Here is a 19,554-nt window from a genome sequence, read left to right on the forward strand (position 1 = left end):
CTGTTTCATGCTTGTGGGCCAGAACCTCAGCGGTAATCCCTCAAGGTTCAGGTTTTGAGGTAATGTCATCTGGGAACGCTGTGAGAAAGGATTTCTCCTCTTTCCTGAAGCTGCACTGGTCCTCAGGGAGAGCGTGAAATGCCAGCCTATGATCAACTGTCTCCCTGCCCCCTGGAAAATGGTGCTGGGGGCTTGTAAGTACATGACTGCCAGGAGGGATGAAGAACAGAGGGCAGAAAGAGCCAGGGTGTCAGCTACTTGCCTTTATTAGAAAAGAAAACCCCACAAAATGTGCCAGAGCAACTTTGAGGCATGGTTTTCACAGTTGTTTAACAGTTTCCGGAAACTAGCAACTTAATGTCATTTGTTTACAGAATCCTAGAGGGACGGTGATGAGGCTTGTTTCAACATCCTTTCACAGAGATCTCTATTTTAGTAAACATGCCCAGTGGCTTACAGGCTTTCAGTGTTTGGCGTGGGGACAGCATGCTGTGGGAGGACCGAGCACTGAGCTGGGTTAGGAGACCAGGATCTGGCTCAATTGCCCATGTGATCCTGGAGAATTCGTAATAATCTTTCTGCGCCTCAAACTCTTCATCCTAAAACCAAAAACCAAACCAGTTGCCATCAAGCTGATTCCAACTCATGGCAACCCCATGAGGGTAGAGTAGAACTGTGCTCCATGGGGTTTTCATGGTTGTGACCTTTGGGAAACATTGCAGTCCTCTCTCCCGAGGCATCTCTGAGTAGGTTCAAATGGCCAACATTTGGGTTAGTAGTCAAGTGCTTAACTATGCAACACCCAGGGACACCTAACCTAAAAGCAAAGGGCTTGAAATTTTTCAAACCTTGGTTCTTCTGCAGTTGTATGATTTTTGAATTCTGAATGCTAAATACAATACAAAGGACCTTGAAACCATATCAGAGATGCCTGAATGGGGCAGAGGGGAAGTGTGGAATCAGAGAGAACTTGAGAGATGCCCATGTTGCTTTGGGTGTTTCCTCCTTAGACCACCTACTTTAATTTTTATTCATGCTTTACATCAGTGTTTCCCAAATTGACTGTTGATCATATTCACCTGAGTTGCTTGTTACCAAAGTACAGATTTCCAGCCCTGCCCAAGACTTACCGAAAACTAATTTTAGTCTAGGGGAATGTCCAGTGAATCTATTTTTTTGGCAAGATAGCCAAAGGGGATTCCCGTAACTAGGCAAGTTTGGGAAAAACTGCTTAAGTGATTTCATCTGGAGACCAGTCACAGGCGAAGTTTGCCTGATCTGATGGGAATTTGTCACTATCCCTTGTGCTCCATTTCTCTCTGCTATGAGCATTCGTTTCATCATGCCCTATTCCAAGGATTGTGAATGTCCCCTGCATCCAGTTCCAAGCCCTTCAAGATTGGAACCATGCCTTCTATTTTTAACCCACCATGCCTAGCACAGGACCTTTTCATGGAGATGCTTAGATGTGTTTGCTGAGTTGAATTGCTCAGGGGTTTTCTGCCTCCTTCAGTTAATTGGGCCAAGGGCCTTTCTTAACACAAAGCCATGATGTCAAGTACAAGGAGAAGAGGAGAGCAGCGAGAGCTGGTAGGGAAGGTCATGGAGAAGACAGGATTGGAACTGAGCTTTGCCGGAGGAGTAAGATTGAAAGAAGCCTGTCACCATTGAGTCGATTCCAACTCATAGTGACCCTATAGAACAGAGTAGAACTGCCCCATAGAATTTCTGTCTTAGTCATCTAGCGCTGCCATAAAAGAAATACCACAAGTGGATGGCTTTAACAAAAAGCAATTTATTTCCTCACAGTCTAGTATGTTGCAAGTCCAAATTCAGGGTGTCAGCTCCAGGGGAAGGCTTTCTGTCTCTGTCAGCTTTGGAGGAAAGTCCTTGTCCTCAATCTTGAGAGATAAAAGGTGGTGCAGGGCACACCCCAGCGAAAATCCCTTTACATTGGATCAGTGAGGTGACCTGAGTAAGGGTGATGTTACAATCCCACCCTAATCCTTTTGACATAAAATTACAGTCACAAAATGGAGGACAACCACACAATACTGGGAATCATGGGCTAACCAAGTTGACACGTATTTTGGGGGGGACACAATTCAATCCATGACAGTTTCCCTGGAGCTACTGGTGGATTCAAACTGCTGACCTTTTGGTTAGCAGCCATAGCTCTTAACCACTACGCCACCAAGATTGAGAGAAGCAATAAAGAAAGGATCTTCCAGATAGGAGTCTAAGCATGAGCAAGGCCAGGAGGAGATCTATTCTGATTATTTCAGTGTGCAGATTAGGAGCCTGGGGCTCAGAGAGAAGTGATTTATTCAGGGCTGACCCAGGTAATCTGACACTAGAACTAGCCTTGCTCCCAATCACACATTTAAGACCCACTTTTTTTTTTTTTTATTCATACCTAGCACACCAGTGTGCATTCCATAAGCACACTGGTGTGCTAGGTATGAATAAAGCCCCCAAGGCCTTTTCTCCCTCTGCTCTAGCCCCCTCCCCGTTTCCAGGGCCATTTCCCCTATTGATGTGCTCATCCTTCTGCGAATCTGCACTTGGGGCTGGGCTGCTCCATCTAAACCACTCAGTCATTAGATGCATCTTACCAAGATTCAGCCAGACTAGTTGCTAGAATACGTGGGAGAGACTGGGTGTGAAGTTCTGTGTGCCTCATAGTACTCAACAGGCACAAGTACACCCTGCAAAGCTGGATTTGGATATCAGAGTAGGCAAGGGACAAGCTCAGGGAAATACACACACACACACACACACACACACACACACACAAATGTACCTTATTTGAATCCTTTTTAAGACAAAGAGGGTTTGTGGAGAGAATTTCATGGGTGCTTCTTAGTTTCCCTGGATGGTCCTTTCCCATCTCAAGGAACCTCTCCTGATTCTTCCCTAGGGAATTCTTGTATTCCGTGCCTCTTCTGCTATGGGGCCCTGCTATCAAGGTAGAGTAAGGAATGAATGAGAAGTGGGCAAGACTCAAGGCAGGATGACCAGTTAGAAGGTAGCTGCAGCACCCTGGCAAGAGAAAAAGATGGCGTGTATGAGGAAAACAATGGGGCTCAAGGGGACTCCGTTCGTTGTTTACTGGGCTGTTTACTAGCTGGTTGAGCTAGGGTAAATTAATCTCTCTGAGCTTCAAACCTCTCATCACTAAGAAGGGGAAAATATCTCTTCCTCACAGCGTTGTTGTTATATGGGTAAAGGTTGCTGCACAAAAGTCTTTTGTAAACTGTAGAGTAAGTGATTTTTCTTTTCTGGGTATCATTCACAATTAAGCAATGCTGGGCTTTCCTCCTCCCCAAGGCCCTGTCCCTTGTGGTGTCCACTTGCCCGTCTGAACCCCTCCACTAGTCCAGTTTTGGGCCAAGTACTGAGCCTCTCTTTTGCAACTCAAGCTGTAAAAAGATCCTTTGGTTTTGGGCAGGGCTAGTTTTTCTCTTAAAGCCTGGAACCCCAGCTTAAAAGTAATACACTCAGGTTTCTGTTACCTCCCCTCTTTGGCAACACATGTTCAAGTCCTGACAGGTTCTCAGGTAACGAACCCTCAGAGGCAACAGACACTGACACTTTTGAGATGAGCCAATTTAAAGTCTATGATTCATATTTGCAAAACCTGTGTTGAGAATTAGTGAGTGATAGAGCTGAAAAGGCCTTAAAGATCACCTGGTCCAACTCATTTATTTTACAAATGGGGAAATTGAGTGATGGGGAAGAAAAGGATCTTGTGCAAGATCACAGAGTATGTTAGAGACAGAGCTGGGATGAATTTCCCTTGCATTATGTAATGGAATCTGTTTATTGGGAATATCACGAGCTTTACTGTCATTTTTACCCTTTGTGTCATCCTGGTCCTATTTGGCCTGCATCACGGTGGCCACAGAACAAAAGGAACATAATGGGGGAGTGTCAATCCATCTGCACCTTCATTCGTTTATCAAATGTTACTAAGCACCACCCTTTTGCCAGACACAGGACACTGAGGGAACCCTGGTGGCACAGTGGTTAAAGTGCTCAGCTGCTCACTGAAAGGCCCGGGGTTCGAACCCAACAGCCACTCTGAGGGAGAAAGATGTGACAGTCTGCTTTTGTAAAGATTACAGCCTTGGAAACCCTTTGGGGCAGTTCTACTCTGTCCTATAGGGTGGCTATAAGTAGGAACTGACTCGATGGCAGTGGATTTGGGTTTTGAGGATACTGAAATAAGACATAGGCCCCACCTTCAAGGTATTCAAAATTTAGTGACAAAGACAGACAAATTAACAGTCTTTGTGTTTTTTTTTTTTTAGGAGAGCAGGCTATTCTCCATGTAGTTAAATTAAACAGCCTTCTTTTTGCTGGCTGCAGTTTATATTTAGAGTTATGATTGTATTGACTTTCCTTCTACATATAGATTATTATGAGACTGATTTTCCCAGGAAGAAACATACCGAATACCATAATCTGATGAAGGCCAATGACAGAATCTTTGAGTACCTACCTCATAATGGTCCATTCCCCATCATTCAAAAAAAAAATTTGTTAGCACCTAGTTTATTTATAGTATGAATCAGGCTGCATATTAGGTACATGAATGCAAAGATAAATGAAAGACAGTTCCTTCTCTCAAGAAACTAACAATGTAGTAGAGAAATAAATAATGGTAATGGAAGTTTGTGCAGGGTGAAATGGCTGCCTAGGAGAAAGGGTGTCCGAGTTTGCTTTGAGAAGTTTTTTAAGGATTAATGGAGGAGGTGGCGCATGTGTTGAGACTACCTGAAGAAGGGAAAGAAGTTTGCTGAGTAGGCAAAGGGGGAAGTCATTATAGGAAAAGAAAACAGCCTGTGCAAAGCATGCAAGTCCTGGAATATGTAAACTAGCTGATTATTGCCGGCATATGAAGTGAAATGAAAGATTGGCAGAATACGAAAATATGAGCAGGGGGGGACTTCTGCCATGCTAAAGAGATAGGGCCAGTGGCATCCCTAGGGGAGCGTGGAGGTTGCAGACCATACTGGGTGACACTGTCAGAGGAGATGATGCCAAAATGACTGTCTATAAAAATATCTCTATAGTTAGTTATAACAACAAAAACATTTTTTGTAAGCCCAGCTTACATGTATCAATATGCCTACAAGACTAAAACTCTGTGCTAATTTACTTTTTGAACCTTCTAATGCACTCCATCAGAACTGTCATTATTACCCAATTACGATGACTCTTCAAATCACATGGCTTCGTCTGCATTCTCTACGAGGCACTATTGTTTTCCTTGCTGCCAGTGTTTTTATGGTTGGTGATTTTGTCAAATTTTCTGGTGTTTTAGCTGCAATATTGTAGTAGTTAGTATCTGTGAACCTGTATCAATAACTTTTTTGAGACTGAGGTAGCAATTAAAGGAAAAGAAGGAGCGATATATGGGAATTACAATTTGTGAGTAACAATACAAAAAACATTACTAAGAATTCTGTATGGTCTGATATGGGAGGAGGTCCACAGCAGGGTGAAGCCATGAGTTACCATGCTGGGTGACAGCAACCCTAGTGACACCACTGGTGGAGCTATGTCCTGTAGACAACAGAGAACTAACTGTTAAGAGTTTTAAGAAGAGGATCAGACGACGAGTTTTGTATTTCAGAAGCCTTACTCAGGCAGCAGTATAGAGGGTCTGGAGTCAGGGAGGCCAGGGAGGAGGCTGATCATTAATCCACTGATGAAGGCGGGAGCAGTGCCACTCTGAGCCAGGCCAGAACTTGATTTTCGGCATGATTCACCCATTTCCAGGCATACTTGAGCAATGGTGTTGACCATGAACCGTAACCAAGAATCACGAAGTTATGCATTTGAGTCTCCAAAACTGTGATTCATGGTCTTGACAATGTTCCCTGTGTGTGTAAGAGACTACCCACTCCCCAGTCAGCTGGAACTAAACCAGATGTTACAAACAATCCGTGGCAAATTCAAGCTTTTTTGCTCAACGGAGAAGCTGATACATTGTTGAGTTTCAAAAGGCACTTTGGGAAGGTGGTTTTTTAAATAACCCTTAATCCATTTTCCCATCATTAATACAACCTCCCTACTGAGCTTGGGGTTTTGGTAAATCTAGCAGCCTTTTCCAAATAAGGCAGCCAGCCTGCCAAAGTGGCCAACCTCTCCTCTGTCCCTTCTTGCAGTGCTTAGTATCACTGACTCAGTTCTCTCAAGTCTTCATGCTTTTACTCTTTCTGTTCCTTCTCCTGAAATGCCTTCCATCCACTTGTCTGTCTTTCATTGTGCTTTGAAGTCTTGCAGATCCAGCTTCAAATTCTAGCTCAGCCATTCATTAGTTGTATGATGTTTTACAATTCACCCATGTCCTCTGAGCCTTAGAGTGCTGCCCTATTAAATAGTGGCCATAATCCTTATTGCTGAGTTGTCAAAGGGGTTAGAGATAAAGCTTGTGAAGCTTTCAACATAATGCCCACCCCACAGCTAACGCAGTGAATATTCAGTAGCTATTATTGTTTTTTTTTATTGTTTTTTTATTATTGTTAGGTGAGACTCTAATAATTCACCGTGCAAGTTTGTAATTCTCCACTGAAAAGAACAAAATAAAGTATGAATGCCTTCATAATACATCTTTTGGCACCAGGATAATCCAGAAAGTATTCTTACCCAGATTAATTAAACCTGACACCTGAGTGCCCACTTGACTTCCATATCCAGCTTTGTAATCCCATAGTAAATTATAATTAAGAGTCAGTTGGCTAATAAAACCTTGGAACTTGAAATTAAGAGCAAAAGTACCTAAAGAAGCTCTATGACAAGGGGCATAGTTGCTGATCCTCACGTCCTTTTCTCAAACAGAAGAACTTGGTGGAGAAAAAAGGCCATTTTAGTGGTGCATATGCTGCTGGGTAGTGCCCTGGAGGGAGCTTCCCCTGGAAGTAGCAAGAGTGGTTTAGTTTCATTACAGTGAAAGAATTGTTCAGTGTTAGGGCAGGTTACTGACAAAGGTGTGGAATCTTAGGAAAGGGAAAAAGAAAAAAAAACAGTAATAGTAAAGTATGCGATGAGATTACCCCTTCTGGGCTATTGCAAGTGTAGACCTGCCTAAAGCCTGGGAGAGAATTTGTGTCTCAAGCCCACTGCAGGACTGAAGCCACCTCGGTAAATTCTTCAGAACCTAGCTCAGTCTCCTCTAACAAGATTTTAAAGTTTTTCTGATCTGAAAGAATTGTATTATTATGCCTGCTTTATTAATGAGGAAATTGAGGGATAAAAAAGTCACTTAATATTGGCCTAAGTAACACATATAGTAAATGGCTGAACCAAGAGTAAAAGTCAGAATGACTCCAAAACCTATGTTTTTCCCATCTATACTTTACTGTGATGTTGGCAACACAACCTAGCACATAATCGATATTAAAAAAAAAAAAAAAAAGTTGCAGTCGAGTCGATTCCGACTCAGCGACCCTACAGGACACAGTAGAGCTGCCCTATAGGGTTTCCAAAGAGCAGCTGGTGGATTCGAACTGCTGACCTTTTGATTATCAGCCGGGTCCTTAACCATTGTGCTAGCAGGGCTCTGTAATCTATATATAAAAAAATATATATATATATAGGTAACATTATTTGGTACACTATGATTTTTATTTATTGTCAGTAATAATAACAGTCTGGAATTATGTCATCTGAAGCTCACCAACTAATCCCTAGAAAAAGCCACCAAGAGTTTGTCAATTCTGAAGGAAACATTGTAGGAAGTTATTGAAAATGAGAGGAGAAAAATAGAATTAATCTGACTAAAAAACAGTACACAAGGTGTTTTCATTTAAAAAAAAAAAGCTGCAATGTTAGATTTAGACCCACTTAGAGTTTTTTTAGAGTCATACTATAGAGTCAATTATGAGTTGGAATCGACTCGACAGCACTGGGTTTGGTTTGGGTTTGGGTAGAGTCAGTTGCTGGTCAGATTTTCCAAGTCACTTTTAGATCACTTGGCTAGAAAACCTTATAGTTCTTGTTATTAATCCCATTTAATATCCCTGTGAATGAAATGTAGAATTAGGCATGTGGCCAGCAAGTGCTAATGAATTGTAATTCATAGAAAGAGAGGAAAAAACAACTTCAGTTTACCTTATATGAGTAGCATAAAAAAGATGCATGCCTCTTCACCTGGGCTTCAGTGCCATGTGGAAGATGGTGCCATAGGATGAGCCCTACCTCCTTTTGAGCTGCCAGTCATTTTCATTCATTTCTCTACCAGAATTCCAAGTAGAAGGAGGGAAACTTGAGGAAACTTTGATCAAACGCACTGAAGGGCGTTCTGACCAAAAGACTGCTCAGAACTCTAGCTTGACGAAATGATCACAGCCATGGTGCTGATTGCATTCATTTGCTTTTCTTCAGGCAAAATGGGGAAGCAGAATAGCAAACTGGCCCCCGAAGTGATGGAGGACCTGGTGAAGAGCACAGAGTTTAATGAGCATGAGCTCAAGCAGTGGTACAAAGGATTCCTCAAGGACTGTCCAAGTGGGAGGCTGAATCTCGAGGAATTTCAACAGCTCTACGTGAAGGTAGGTAGTTTTTCAACCTCTTTTTTTCTCAGTACAAGAAATGTTGTCTTCAAGAAATGTAGCTTAGCATGGAATTATAACTCTAAGCAGCCAGTTGGTTTCAACTTCGGTGGTTTTCCACCCAAAGGAGAAAAATGGACATTAAAAAAGAAAAAAATTAAATATATTTTGTTCCAGAGATAAGTCAAGCAATTTTTGAACAGAAAGAGTAATCGTTAAGTCAAAACACAATGCAGAGGTGAAAGAACTATAAAAATACAAGATAATAGTGTTTGTTGACGAGTGGAAACCCTGGTGGCGTAGTGGCTAAGTGCTACAGCTGCTAACCAAAAGGTCGGCAGTTTGAATCTGCCAGGCGCTCCTTGGAAACTCTGTGGGGCAGTTCTACTCTGTCCTATAGGGTTGCTATGAGTCAGTATCGACTTGAGGGCAATGGGTTTGGTTTTTGGTTTTTGTTGATGGGTATTGATAGGCTGCTAATTACAACATTGTTTGGCTGGCTAAGGACCCCTGGTGGCACAGTGGTTAAGCACTTGGCTGCTAATTGAAGGGTTGGTGGTTCGAACCCACCAGCCACTCTGCGTGAGAAAAATGCGGCAGTCTGCTTCCGTGAAGATTTACAGCCTTGGAAGCCCCTATGGGACAGCTCTACTCTGTCCTATAAGGTTGTTTTGAGTCAGAGTCGACTCAACAGCAATGGGGTCTGGCCTGTTTAAGACATCTTCACCTCTGTCAGTTAAAGAGGAAGTAGATGTGAGGGCCTTTTCACATGAGATGCCCTCCTCTCTGTAGATAAGAACTTAGATTCCCACAACAGGCATTTGGAAGGGAGTTCTGGTATACATCTGGGCATCAATGTCTACAATATGAGCTTTGAACTCAATATTTTCTACTGTTTAGAACCTGATCTTTCCCTAGACATTAAATAGAACCATGCCATAAAAGGTAAAATTTCTATTGTGATGGTATTGTTTCTGTTTGTCTGAACTTATGAGTTGTATTGGTTCTATATCTGGCATGATCTAAGACATCCCATTTTGTGTATACTTGTATAGTGTTATGCTTGTGGGAGAAACACACTTTTTTCCTTTAACTTTTCTGATTAAAATTCAAAGTAGAAAATATTGCTGTTATCACATAATTGTAGCAAGTATCAATTTGAGCAATACGAACCGTCATGTCTGTGGGAGGAGAGGAGGTTGTGTAGAATATTAAACATTGTCATTATCTCTTAAAGTTGAACATTTCACATTCCCTGTGACCCAGCAATTTCATTCTTGCACAAGTGCAAGAAGGGACATGTATAAGAATGTGCATAGGTGCACTGTTTACAATAGCAAAACTTGGAAATAACCCAGATGTCCATCAAAGGGAGAGTGGAAAATAAACTGTGGTAAGTCTCTTTAACAAATGGTGCGGGCAAAACTGGATATCCATTTGCAGAAAAATAAAACAGAACCCATACCCAGAGGCATAACTAGGGGATGGCAGATATTGCACTGGCCCTGGGCACGTGGCGCCACTGAGCAGTTTCTATTAACCTGGTATGGCCAGCTTCGTATCTATGGCAAGCGCTGAAATTACGCCCCTGTTCAAACATCTGACACCCCTCTTTTAGATAACTTTACCATAATATCAGCTTAAAAATACAAATCAAGTTCATTAATCTTTTAATTAATACATTGCCATGCTTGAGAAAGGACTTAGGACTGTACCGGGTTAATAGAAGCTACTCAATGGTGCCACGGGCCCAGGCCCAGTGCAATACCCAAATACATCCCTGTCCATGCCGCATACCGTACACGAAAGCTAACGCAAAATGGATAAAAAACCTAAATGTTAAAACTAAAACTATAAAGTTCCTGGAAGATAACATAGGGACAAAGCTAAGGATCCTACTTTGGGGCATAAATACACTATCAAACACAACGAAAAATGCATGAACGACAGAAGATAAACTAGATAACTGGGACCTCCTAAAAATGAAATACTTATGCTCATCGAAAGAGTAAAAGAGAACCTACAAACTGGGAAAGAAATCAGTAACAGGACATCTAATAAGGGTCTATCTCTATATAGCAAACTACAACAACTCAACAACAAAAAGACAGCAATCCCATCAAAAAGTGGGCAAACAACATGAAAAGACACTTCACCAAAGAGGACATTCAGGGAGCTAACAAACACATGAAGACATGCTTGCAATCATTAGTCATTAGAGAGATGCAAATGAAAACTACAATGAGATACCATCTCACCCCTAAAAAAATGGCACTGATCAAAAACACAGAAAACAACAAATGCTGTCAAGGCTGTGGGGAGATTGCAACCCTTAGACACTGCTGATGGGACTGTAGAATGGTGCCATTGTGGAAAATGGTATGGTCCTTCCTAAAAAGCTAGAAATAGAAATACATTATGATCCAGCAATCCCACTCCTATGTATATATCCTAGAGATATACAAGCTATGACATGAATAGACATATGCACACCTATGTTCATCACAGCATTATTCACTATAGCAAAAAAATGAAAACAACCGAAGTGTCCAGCAATGGATGAATGGATAAACGAATTGTGGTATATTCACTTAGTGGAATACTACGCAATGATCAAGAATAATGATGAGTCTCCGAAACATAACATGGATGAATCTGGAGGACATTATACCGGCTGAAATAAGTCAAACACAAAAGGACAAATATTGCATGATACCACTTGTATAAAAAGTCAAAAATAGGTATATACACAAAGGACAACATTCTTTAATGGTTACCAGTGTTGGGAGGGGAAGAGAGCAGGAATTACTTATTATACGGTAAACCCATTGCTGTGGAGTTGATTCCAACTTAAAGCAACCCTATAGGACAGGGTAGAACTGCCACATAGGGTTCCAGTGAGTGGCTGGTGAATTCCAACTGCCAATCTTTTTGGTTAGCAGCCAAGCTCTTAACCACTGTGCCACCAAGCCTTCTACTAGATAGTACACAAGTGTTAATTCTGGTGATGGGAAAGCCAATACACAATATGATGGCAGTCAGCAAAATTTGACCAAGGTAAATGAAGACACTGAGAGGTATACAAGAATAAAGGACAACTACGGTAAATTCATTCATATATACAATAAGACACAGAGGGAGCATAGTTATGGATACTTCCTAGGCTTACCCAAACACCTCATTGGATTTATTTACTGGGTTCAAAGGCTCAGGACCATAGTCTCATAGGACAACTAGATCAATTGGCATAACTTAGTTTGGTGAGTAGTGCCTGGAATCTTAAAAGCTTATGAACAGCCATCGAAGATACAACTATTGGTCTCTTCCTATCTGGAGCAAAGGAGAGTGAAAGAAACCAAAGACTCAAGGAAGAAATTAATCCACAGGGTTCATGGCCAGTGCAAACTACAGCCTCTTCTAACCTGAGACCAGAAGATCTAGACAGTGCTCCACTACCACTACCGGCATTCTGACCAGGGACACAGTAGAAGGTCCCAGTTGGAATGGAGAAAAATGTAGAACAAAAATCAAATTCATAAAAAAGACCAGACTTACTGGACTGATAGAGACTAGAGGAACCCCTGAGACTATTGCCCTAAGATATCTTTTTAACCTGGAACTGAAACTACTGCAGGAGGTCACCTTTCAGCCAAATAATAGATCGCCTTATAAAATAAACAATAACAGGCATGAAGAATGTGCTTCTTTAAACAATCAATTATACTTGACCAAACGGCCATCATTTATACAAAAGCAAAGATGAGAAGGCAAGGAGGGGCAGGAAAACTGGATGGTTGGAAATGGGGCAAGTGGGGTGGAAATGGTGAGAGTGCTGACACATTACGGGGATTATAACCAATGTCAGGGAACAATTTGTGTATCAGTTGTTGAATGGCAGTAACAATAAAACATCAATGGCAAAATGAGTGTCCCAAAACATTTTAAATTAAATATGAATAAACTAAAAATATGCTTTATGGGACTACAAATAAATGCAATAAAATCTTATAAAAATAAATACAAGGCAGTGATGCATATAGAATTTAGACTGGTGGTTGCTCCCAGTGGGGAAGGGGAGGAGGATGGAATGGGGTGCAGCCGCATGGTTAGATATGATTATTGTCAAAGTCATAGCTGCGCTTTGAGTGTTGGGTTTTCAGGTGCTTGGCACATTGGTAAAAGCTAACCAACCAACTAAATGAATAAATGATCAGGCTCTGCATGGACCACTGATGAGTGTCAGGGACCCAGAAGGATGATTCATCCAACCCTGTGCACCTGAGATCCCCCACAGAGGTATACAAAACTATATTCTTAAATGTGTGCAGAAAGGGATATGTATAGTTGCATGTGTGCATTTTAGAAAATCACCATGACATTTCTAAGAAGATGTGAAGAATTAGCTATTAGCATGTAAAGATCTTTTCTATAGAAGTGCTAAGAAATGCATTTCTTATTCAGTGCATGTAAGTAGCTTGTGCAGAGCAGTGGGTTGGTATGTATTTCCCAGATTATTAAACCACTTTCCATAGTTTTCAAAGTCACATCTTCTGCCATTGTATCACCCAGAAGTCAGCCTGTGCCTCAGAACTGTCTTCACTCTCAGCCCCTGGGACGGTAGAGACAAATGAAATTTGTCAGTGCCACACTGATATTGCTGAAGGTCATGCAAGCTGTCACCCTGTGCTTTAGAGAGTTTTGTGTGCCAAATACCTCACTTTTTCTTTAAAATGAGGGGAGTTTGCCTTTGAAGAAAGACTTGAAATGAAGAAAAGAGGTATTCGTGTGTACTGGGAATACTGGCTCTGCAAAAGCACCAGCCTCGAGATGGGGACCATGTAGACACTAAACATGCCTTAGCGCTTTATGTCACAAGTCATGTAAATGCGCCAAAAGCATCCCCCCACCTCCAACCCACCCAAGACATGAACTTTTTGTCTTAGGAAAGGGATATATGACTTTCTGGATTTTGTTTATATTCTTGGCAGCCTCTTATTTCAGCCTCTTAGCAGCCATATTCATCCTTGGCCTGTGCTCTTGTATCAAATAGTCAGAAAGCAGACAAAGTCCTCATCTTTTCCCAAAGTTGTTTAAGGACAGAATACAAAGGAGAATCACAGAGGAAATGTACCATGTACACAGGCAAAAAAAAAAAAAGCAGGTCTGCTATGCTAGAAGGGAGAAACACCGAGAAAGGTGTGGATTATGTAATAGGACCCAAGAGAGGAAATGACTGGAAACGATTTTCTTCATTGCTTCTGAAAGTGCAAATATTCAGCCAGACAACCCTTCTCCAGTGAATAGGCACTTTTAGCAGTTCTGTCTGTCTTCAGCATGGAGTTTCAGACAGCTTCTTCTAGAATCCAACTGACCAAGCAAAGCTGCCTGTGGGCTCTGCCCTTGTGTCTGTGAGGTCTTCCTGGCATGGCTATGGTTGCTGACCTGGCCTGCTTCCATCTCCAAGAGAGACCCTTCTGCTGCCCTAGAGCCAATTCTGACAAGGGTGTCAGGAGGAGCAGGATAATTGGAGAGGCACCTCCGGTAGCCCCTATGCAAGGCCAGGAACTACAAACCCCTGACTTTAGAAGCCTTTGTATCCAAATATAAAGAACTCCTTCCCTAGCTCACGTTTAACAACATTTAAATGTAGAGCTAGGGGAGACCAAAAAAAAAAAAATTTTGCCCAACCTCACAAAAGAATGAATGAAAGCAGGACAAGCATTAAAGTCAGGGCTTGCCAACTCCCACTAGATCACACAGACCTGCCTCTGAACGGGATTCCACAGCATCTAGTTTGTCCTTCTGTTAGAAAGATGGGTATGAGCATTCTCTATAGGTCTTAGGTGGAGACCATGAACTCCTCCAAACAGGGCCCTGGTCATCCTTCTCAAGACTGTGAAGCACAAAGCCTTGCACACGTTCTGCTCACTCAGGGTCCAGGGACTGAATTAGGAAACATCCATCAAGATCAGTGATGAAAACCTCAGATCTCATCACCGGGATGGAAAACAAACACTTACGAAACTAGAGGAAAAGCTGAAAATGGTCTGTCCCTTGGATAATCTGAGTAAGCTTCTGGATTGGATAGTGACATATTAAGTATGCTATGAATTGTACATTTGTAGTGGACTCCTATGTAAGAGAAAAATCTCTCAATAAAGTAGACCTAGTCTCTGGGTGGTGCAAACAGTTAACATACTCAGCTGCTAACCAAAAGGTTGACAGTTTGAATCCACCCAGAGACACCTCAGAAGAAAGGATCTACTTCCCAAAAATCAGCCACTGAAAACCCTATGGAGTGCAGTTCTACTCTGACTCACCATGAGTCGGAGTCAACTCAAAAGGAACTTGTTTTTGGTTTATAAGGAAGGCATGACAATGATTCTTTTTTCCATCTCACAGATGAGAAAACTGGGGCTCAGAAAAAATGAGGCAATTTTTCCATCACAAAAAGAATGAAGCAGGATGGGTATTAGAGACTAGGCATGTTGACTCCCACTACAACACACAACCCTGTGTCTCAACTGGTTTTCCTTACCAGCCAGTCCCCTCAAACCATCCTCCATACACCTGTGGAGTAAGCTTTATAAAACACAGATCTGTGTGTGATTCCTTCCAGTGTGACACGGGTTTCATTTTTTTAGTCATGTGCACCACAGTCATCTCATTTCAGTCAACTTAAGAATCAGTGGCTAGCACAGAGCCTACCACAGATTAAGCATCAGTCGGCATTTGCTAACTAAATTATATTAAATGCTTCCTGAGTACCTCCCTCTCAGGAAGTCTTGTGGTGGAGGTATTTAGAAATGAGTTAAGTACAGTCCTGCCTGCCCTGTAGGACCTCATGGGCGGTAGTCAGGAAGACACAATTAATTACAAGACACAATGACATAAATGCTTGGTTTTGGGGACAAGCATGCAAGGAAGACAGGTTAATTTAAAAATGGAGTATTAAAATAAGAAGTTAATTAATTCAGTGAGGGAAGGAGGACTTTTCTCTTGGCCGTTTAGAAGACAAAATAATCCAAGTAAATATTATTCTCTACCTTTTCCAAGCTGGGTTCCTATACCTTCTCTGTTGGCACGTGCAAACTCAGAGCTCTCAGTATCTGATGTAAGATGCCTTCTGTCAGGAGTGGCCTGGCACTCCCAGCACATATGGGGATTGCTGTGTCTCTTATCACAGAAATTGTAGCAGATGTTTCATAATCCCCACCACAGCAATGCTGCTGATAGGTTGGGAAGGAAGCCTTTACATTTTGTCACCAAGAACAAAGCACCTGATTTTCTTCCATAGGAATTTCTTGTTTCCAACACTCATATTGATTGCCAAGTTGAGATCACAAGTTAGGATGAAGAGTTATAACTGCCTTTTCAAAGACGCAGCCAGTTTTCAAAGGAAACTAATCTTAGGGGAGAGCAAGCAACTGGGAGGTCGATTATGTTAGGCAGAAAGTGTCATCTACCCCAGAGCAGGGCTCATGCCGTTCCTATTTTGCTTAGCCACTATGGCATCTGAAGCCATAGAAACCAAAAAACAAACCTGACAGAGTCTTATGCTGTTGTTAGGTGCCACCAGGTCAGTTCTAACTCATAGTGACCCTGTGTACAACAGAACGAAACACTGCCTGGTCTGGCGCCATCCTCACAATCCTTGCTATGTTTGAGTCCGTTGTTGCAGCCACTGTGTCAATCCATCTTGTTGAGGATCTTCCTCTTTGTCACTGACCCTCTACTTTACCAAGCATGATGTTCTTCTCCAGGAACTCTTCCTTCCTGATAACATGCCCAAAGTATGTGAGACGAAGTCTCGCCATCCTCCCTTCTAAGGGTCATTCTGGCTGTACTTCTTCCAAGTCAGATGTATTCATTCTTCTGGCAGTTCATGTTATAGTCAATATTCTTCACCAACACCATAACTCAAAGGCATTAATTCTTCAATTTCCCTTATTCATTGTCCAGCATTCACATGCATATGAGGCAATTAAAAATACCACGGCTTGGGTCAAATGCATTTTAGTCCTCAAGGGGACATCTATGTTTTTTAACATTTAAAAGAGGCCTTTTTCAGCATATTTGCCCATTGCAATAGGTCATTTGATTTTTCGACTCCTGCTACCATGGGCATTGATTGTGGATCCAAGTGAAATGAAATCCTTGACAATTCACTATTTACCCCGTTTATCTTGATGTTGCTTATTGGTCCAGTTGTGAGGATTTTTGTTTTCTTTATGTTGAGCCGTAATCCATCCTGAAGGCTGTGGTCTTTGATCTTCGTCAGTAAGTGCTTCAAGTTTTCACTTTCAACAAGCAAGGTTATGTCATCTGCATATAGAAGATTGTTAATGACTCTTCATCCAATCCTGCTGCTGCTTTCTTCTTTATATAGTCCAGCTTCTCAGACTATTTTCTTACCATGCAGATTGAATAAGTGTGGTGAAAGGTCACAACCCTGATGCACACCTTTCCTGATTTTAAACGACACAGTATCCCCTTGTTCTGTTAGAATTACCGTCTCTTAGTCTATGTATAGGTTCTGCATGAGCACAATTAAGTGTTCTGGAATTCCCATTCTTTGCAATGTTATGCATAATTTGTTAAAATTCACACAGTCGTGCAAAGCCTTTGTATAGTCAATAAAACACATGTAAGCATCTTTCTGGTATTCTGTGCTTTTAGTGACAATCCATCTGACATCACCCATGATATCTCTTGTTCCGTGTCCTCTTCTGAATCCAGCTTGAATTTCTGGCCATTCCCTGTTGATGTATTGTTGCAACCATTTTAAAATTTATCTTCAGCACAATTTTACATGTATGTGATATTAATGAGATTGTTATATAATTTCTGCATTCTGATGGATCACCTTTCTTTGGAATTGGCACAAATATGAATCTCTTCCAGTCATTTGGCCAGGTAGCTGTCTTCCAAATTTCTTGGCATAGACAAGTGTGCGCTTCTAGCGTTGCATCAATTTGTTGAAACATCTCAATTGGCATTCCATCAGCTCCTGGAGCCTTGTTTATCACCAATGCCTTCAGTGCAGCTTGCACTTCTTCCTGCAGTACCTTTGGTTCTTGATCATATATATGTTACCTCCTGAAATGGTTGAATGTTGACCAATTCTTTTTCATACAGTGACTCCGTGTATTCCTTCCATCTTCTTTGATGCTTCCTGCATCTTTCAGTATTTTCCACTTAGTACCCTTCGATATTGCAACTTGAGGATCGAATTTTTTCTTCAGTTCTTTCACCCTGAGAAATGCCGAGCGTGTTCTTCCCTTTTGGTTTTCTGACTTCAAGTCTTTGCACATTTCATTATAATATTTTGTCTTCTTGAGTTGCTCTTTGAAACCTTCTGTTCCGCTCTTTCACTTCATCATTTCTTTCTTTCAATTTAGCTACTCTATGTGCAAGTGCAAGTTTCAGAGTCTCTTCTAACATCCATTTTGATGTTTTCTTTCTTTCCTGTCTTTTTTAATGATTCCTTGCTTTCTTCATGCATGATATACTTGATGTTATCCCACAACTTGTCTGGTCTTCAGTCATTAGTGTTCAGTGCAACAAATCTATTTTTGAGACGGTCTTGAAATTCAGGTGGAATATACTCAAGGTCGTACTTCGGCTCTTTTGGACTTGCTTTAATTTTCTTCAGCTTCAGCTTGAACTTGCATAGGAGCAATTGATGGTCTGTTCTGCAGTCGGCCCCTGGCCTTGTTCTAACTGATGATAATGAACCTCTCCTCCGCCTCTTTCTACAGATGTAGTTGATTTGCTTCCTGTGTATTCCATCCAGTCAGATCCACAGGTATAGTTGCTGTTTATCTTGTTGAAAAAAGTATTTGCAATGAATAAGTCATTGATCATGCACAATTCTGTCATGTGATCTCTGGCGTCATTTCTGTCCAATGCCATGTTTTCCAAATACTGATCCTTTTTCTTTGTTTCCAACTTTCACATTCTAATCACTAGTAAATTATCAATGCATCTTGATTTCATGTTTGATCAATTTCAGACTGCAGAAGTTGATAAAAAATCTTCAATTTCTTCATCTTTGGCATTAGTGGTTGCTGTAAATTTGAATAGTAGTCATATCAACTGGTCTTCCTTGTAGGCATATGGATATTATCCTATCACTGACAGCATTGTGTTTCAGGATAGATCTTGAAATGGTCTTTTTGATGACGAATGTGACACCATTCCTCTTTGGTTTGTCATTCCCAACATAGTAGACCATATGATTGTTTAATTCAAAGTGGCCAATACTAGTCCATTTCAGCTCACTAATGCCTAGAATATTGATCTTCAAGCATTCTATTTCATTTTTGACAACTTTCCATTTTCCTTGATTCATGCTGTGTAAATTCCACATTCTGACTATTAATGGATGTTTTCAGTTGTTTCTTCTCATTTTGAGTCATACCACATCAGCAAATGGAGGTCCTGTAAGCCTGACTCCATCCACGTCATTAAAGTTGACTCTATTTTGAGGAGGCAGCCCTTCTCCATTATATTTTGAGTGCCCTCCAACCTGAGGGGCTCGTCTTCCAGCACTGTATCAGACAATGTGTTACTGCTATCTGTAAGGTTTTCACTGGCCAATTTTTTAGAAGTAGGTCACCAAGTCCTCCTTCCAAGTCTGTCTTAGCCTAGAAGCTCCACTGGAAGTTGTCCACCATGGGTGACCCACTGGTATTTGAAATAACAGTGGCATAACTTCCTGTATCACAGCAACTTGCAAGCAACCACAGTATGTATGACAAACTGACAGGCAAGTAATGAAGAGCCTATGTATGACAAGACCCAGATGGATTTTGGTATTTGTTTGGAATTTGACTCAGGGTATTTATTTTCATCAGGAGCCATTTGGGTTCGTTCAGATTGAGTATAAAAGGCAGTCACAGGGTTAGTTTTAAAAGATTATGAGATTTGGACTCTGAAAAACCTGAGATCACATCTTTGCTGTGCTACATCTGCCAGATCTTGCCTCTCT

The 19,554-nt window shown here is 41.4% G+C and overlaps 1 protein-coding gene across 1 annotated transcript in view; it reads left to right on the forward strand.

The window, feature by feature from the left end:
• VSNL1 (visinin like 1) overlaps positions 1–19,554 on the forward strand; it is a 143,054-nt gene that overhangs the window by 54,961 nt on the left and 68,539 nt on the right. Inside the window, exon 2 of the mRNA XM_049903260.1 lies at positions 8,395–8,561. Within this exon, the coding sequence (XP_049759217.1) occupies positions 8,400–8,561 (162 nt within the window). The 5' untranslated portion in view covers positions 8,395–8,399. The remainder of the gene's footprint in view (positions 1–8,394; positions 8,562–19,554) is intronic.

This window comes from Elephas maximus, chromosome 12 (assembly GCF_024166365.1).
Source record: "Elephas maximus indicus isolate mEleMax1 chromosome 12, mEleMax1 primary haplotype, whole genome shotgun sequence".
Lineage (NCBI taxonomy): Eukaryota > Metazoa > Chordata > Mammalia > Proboscidea > Elephantidae > Elephas > Elephas maximus.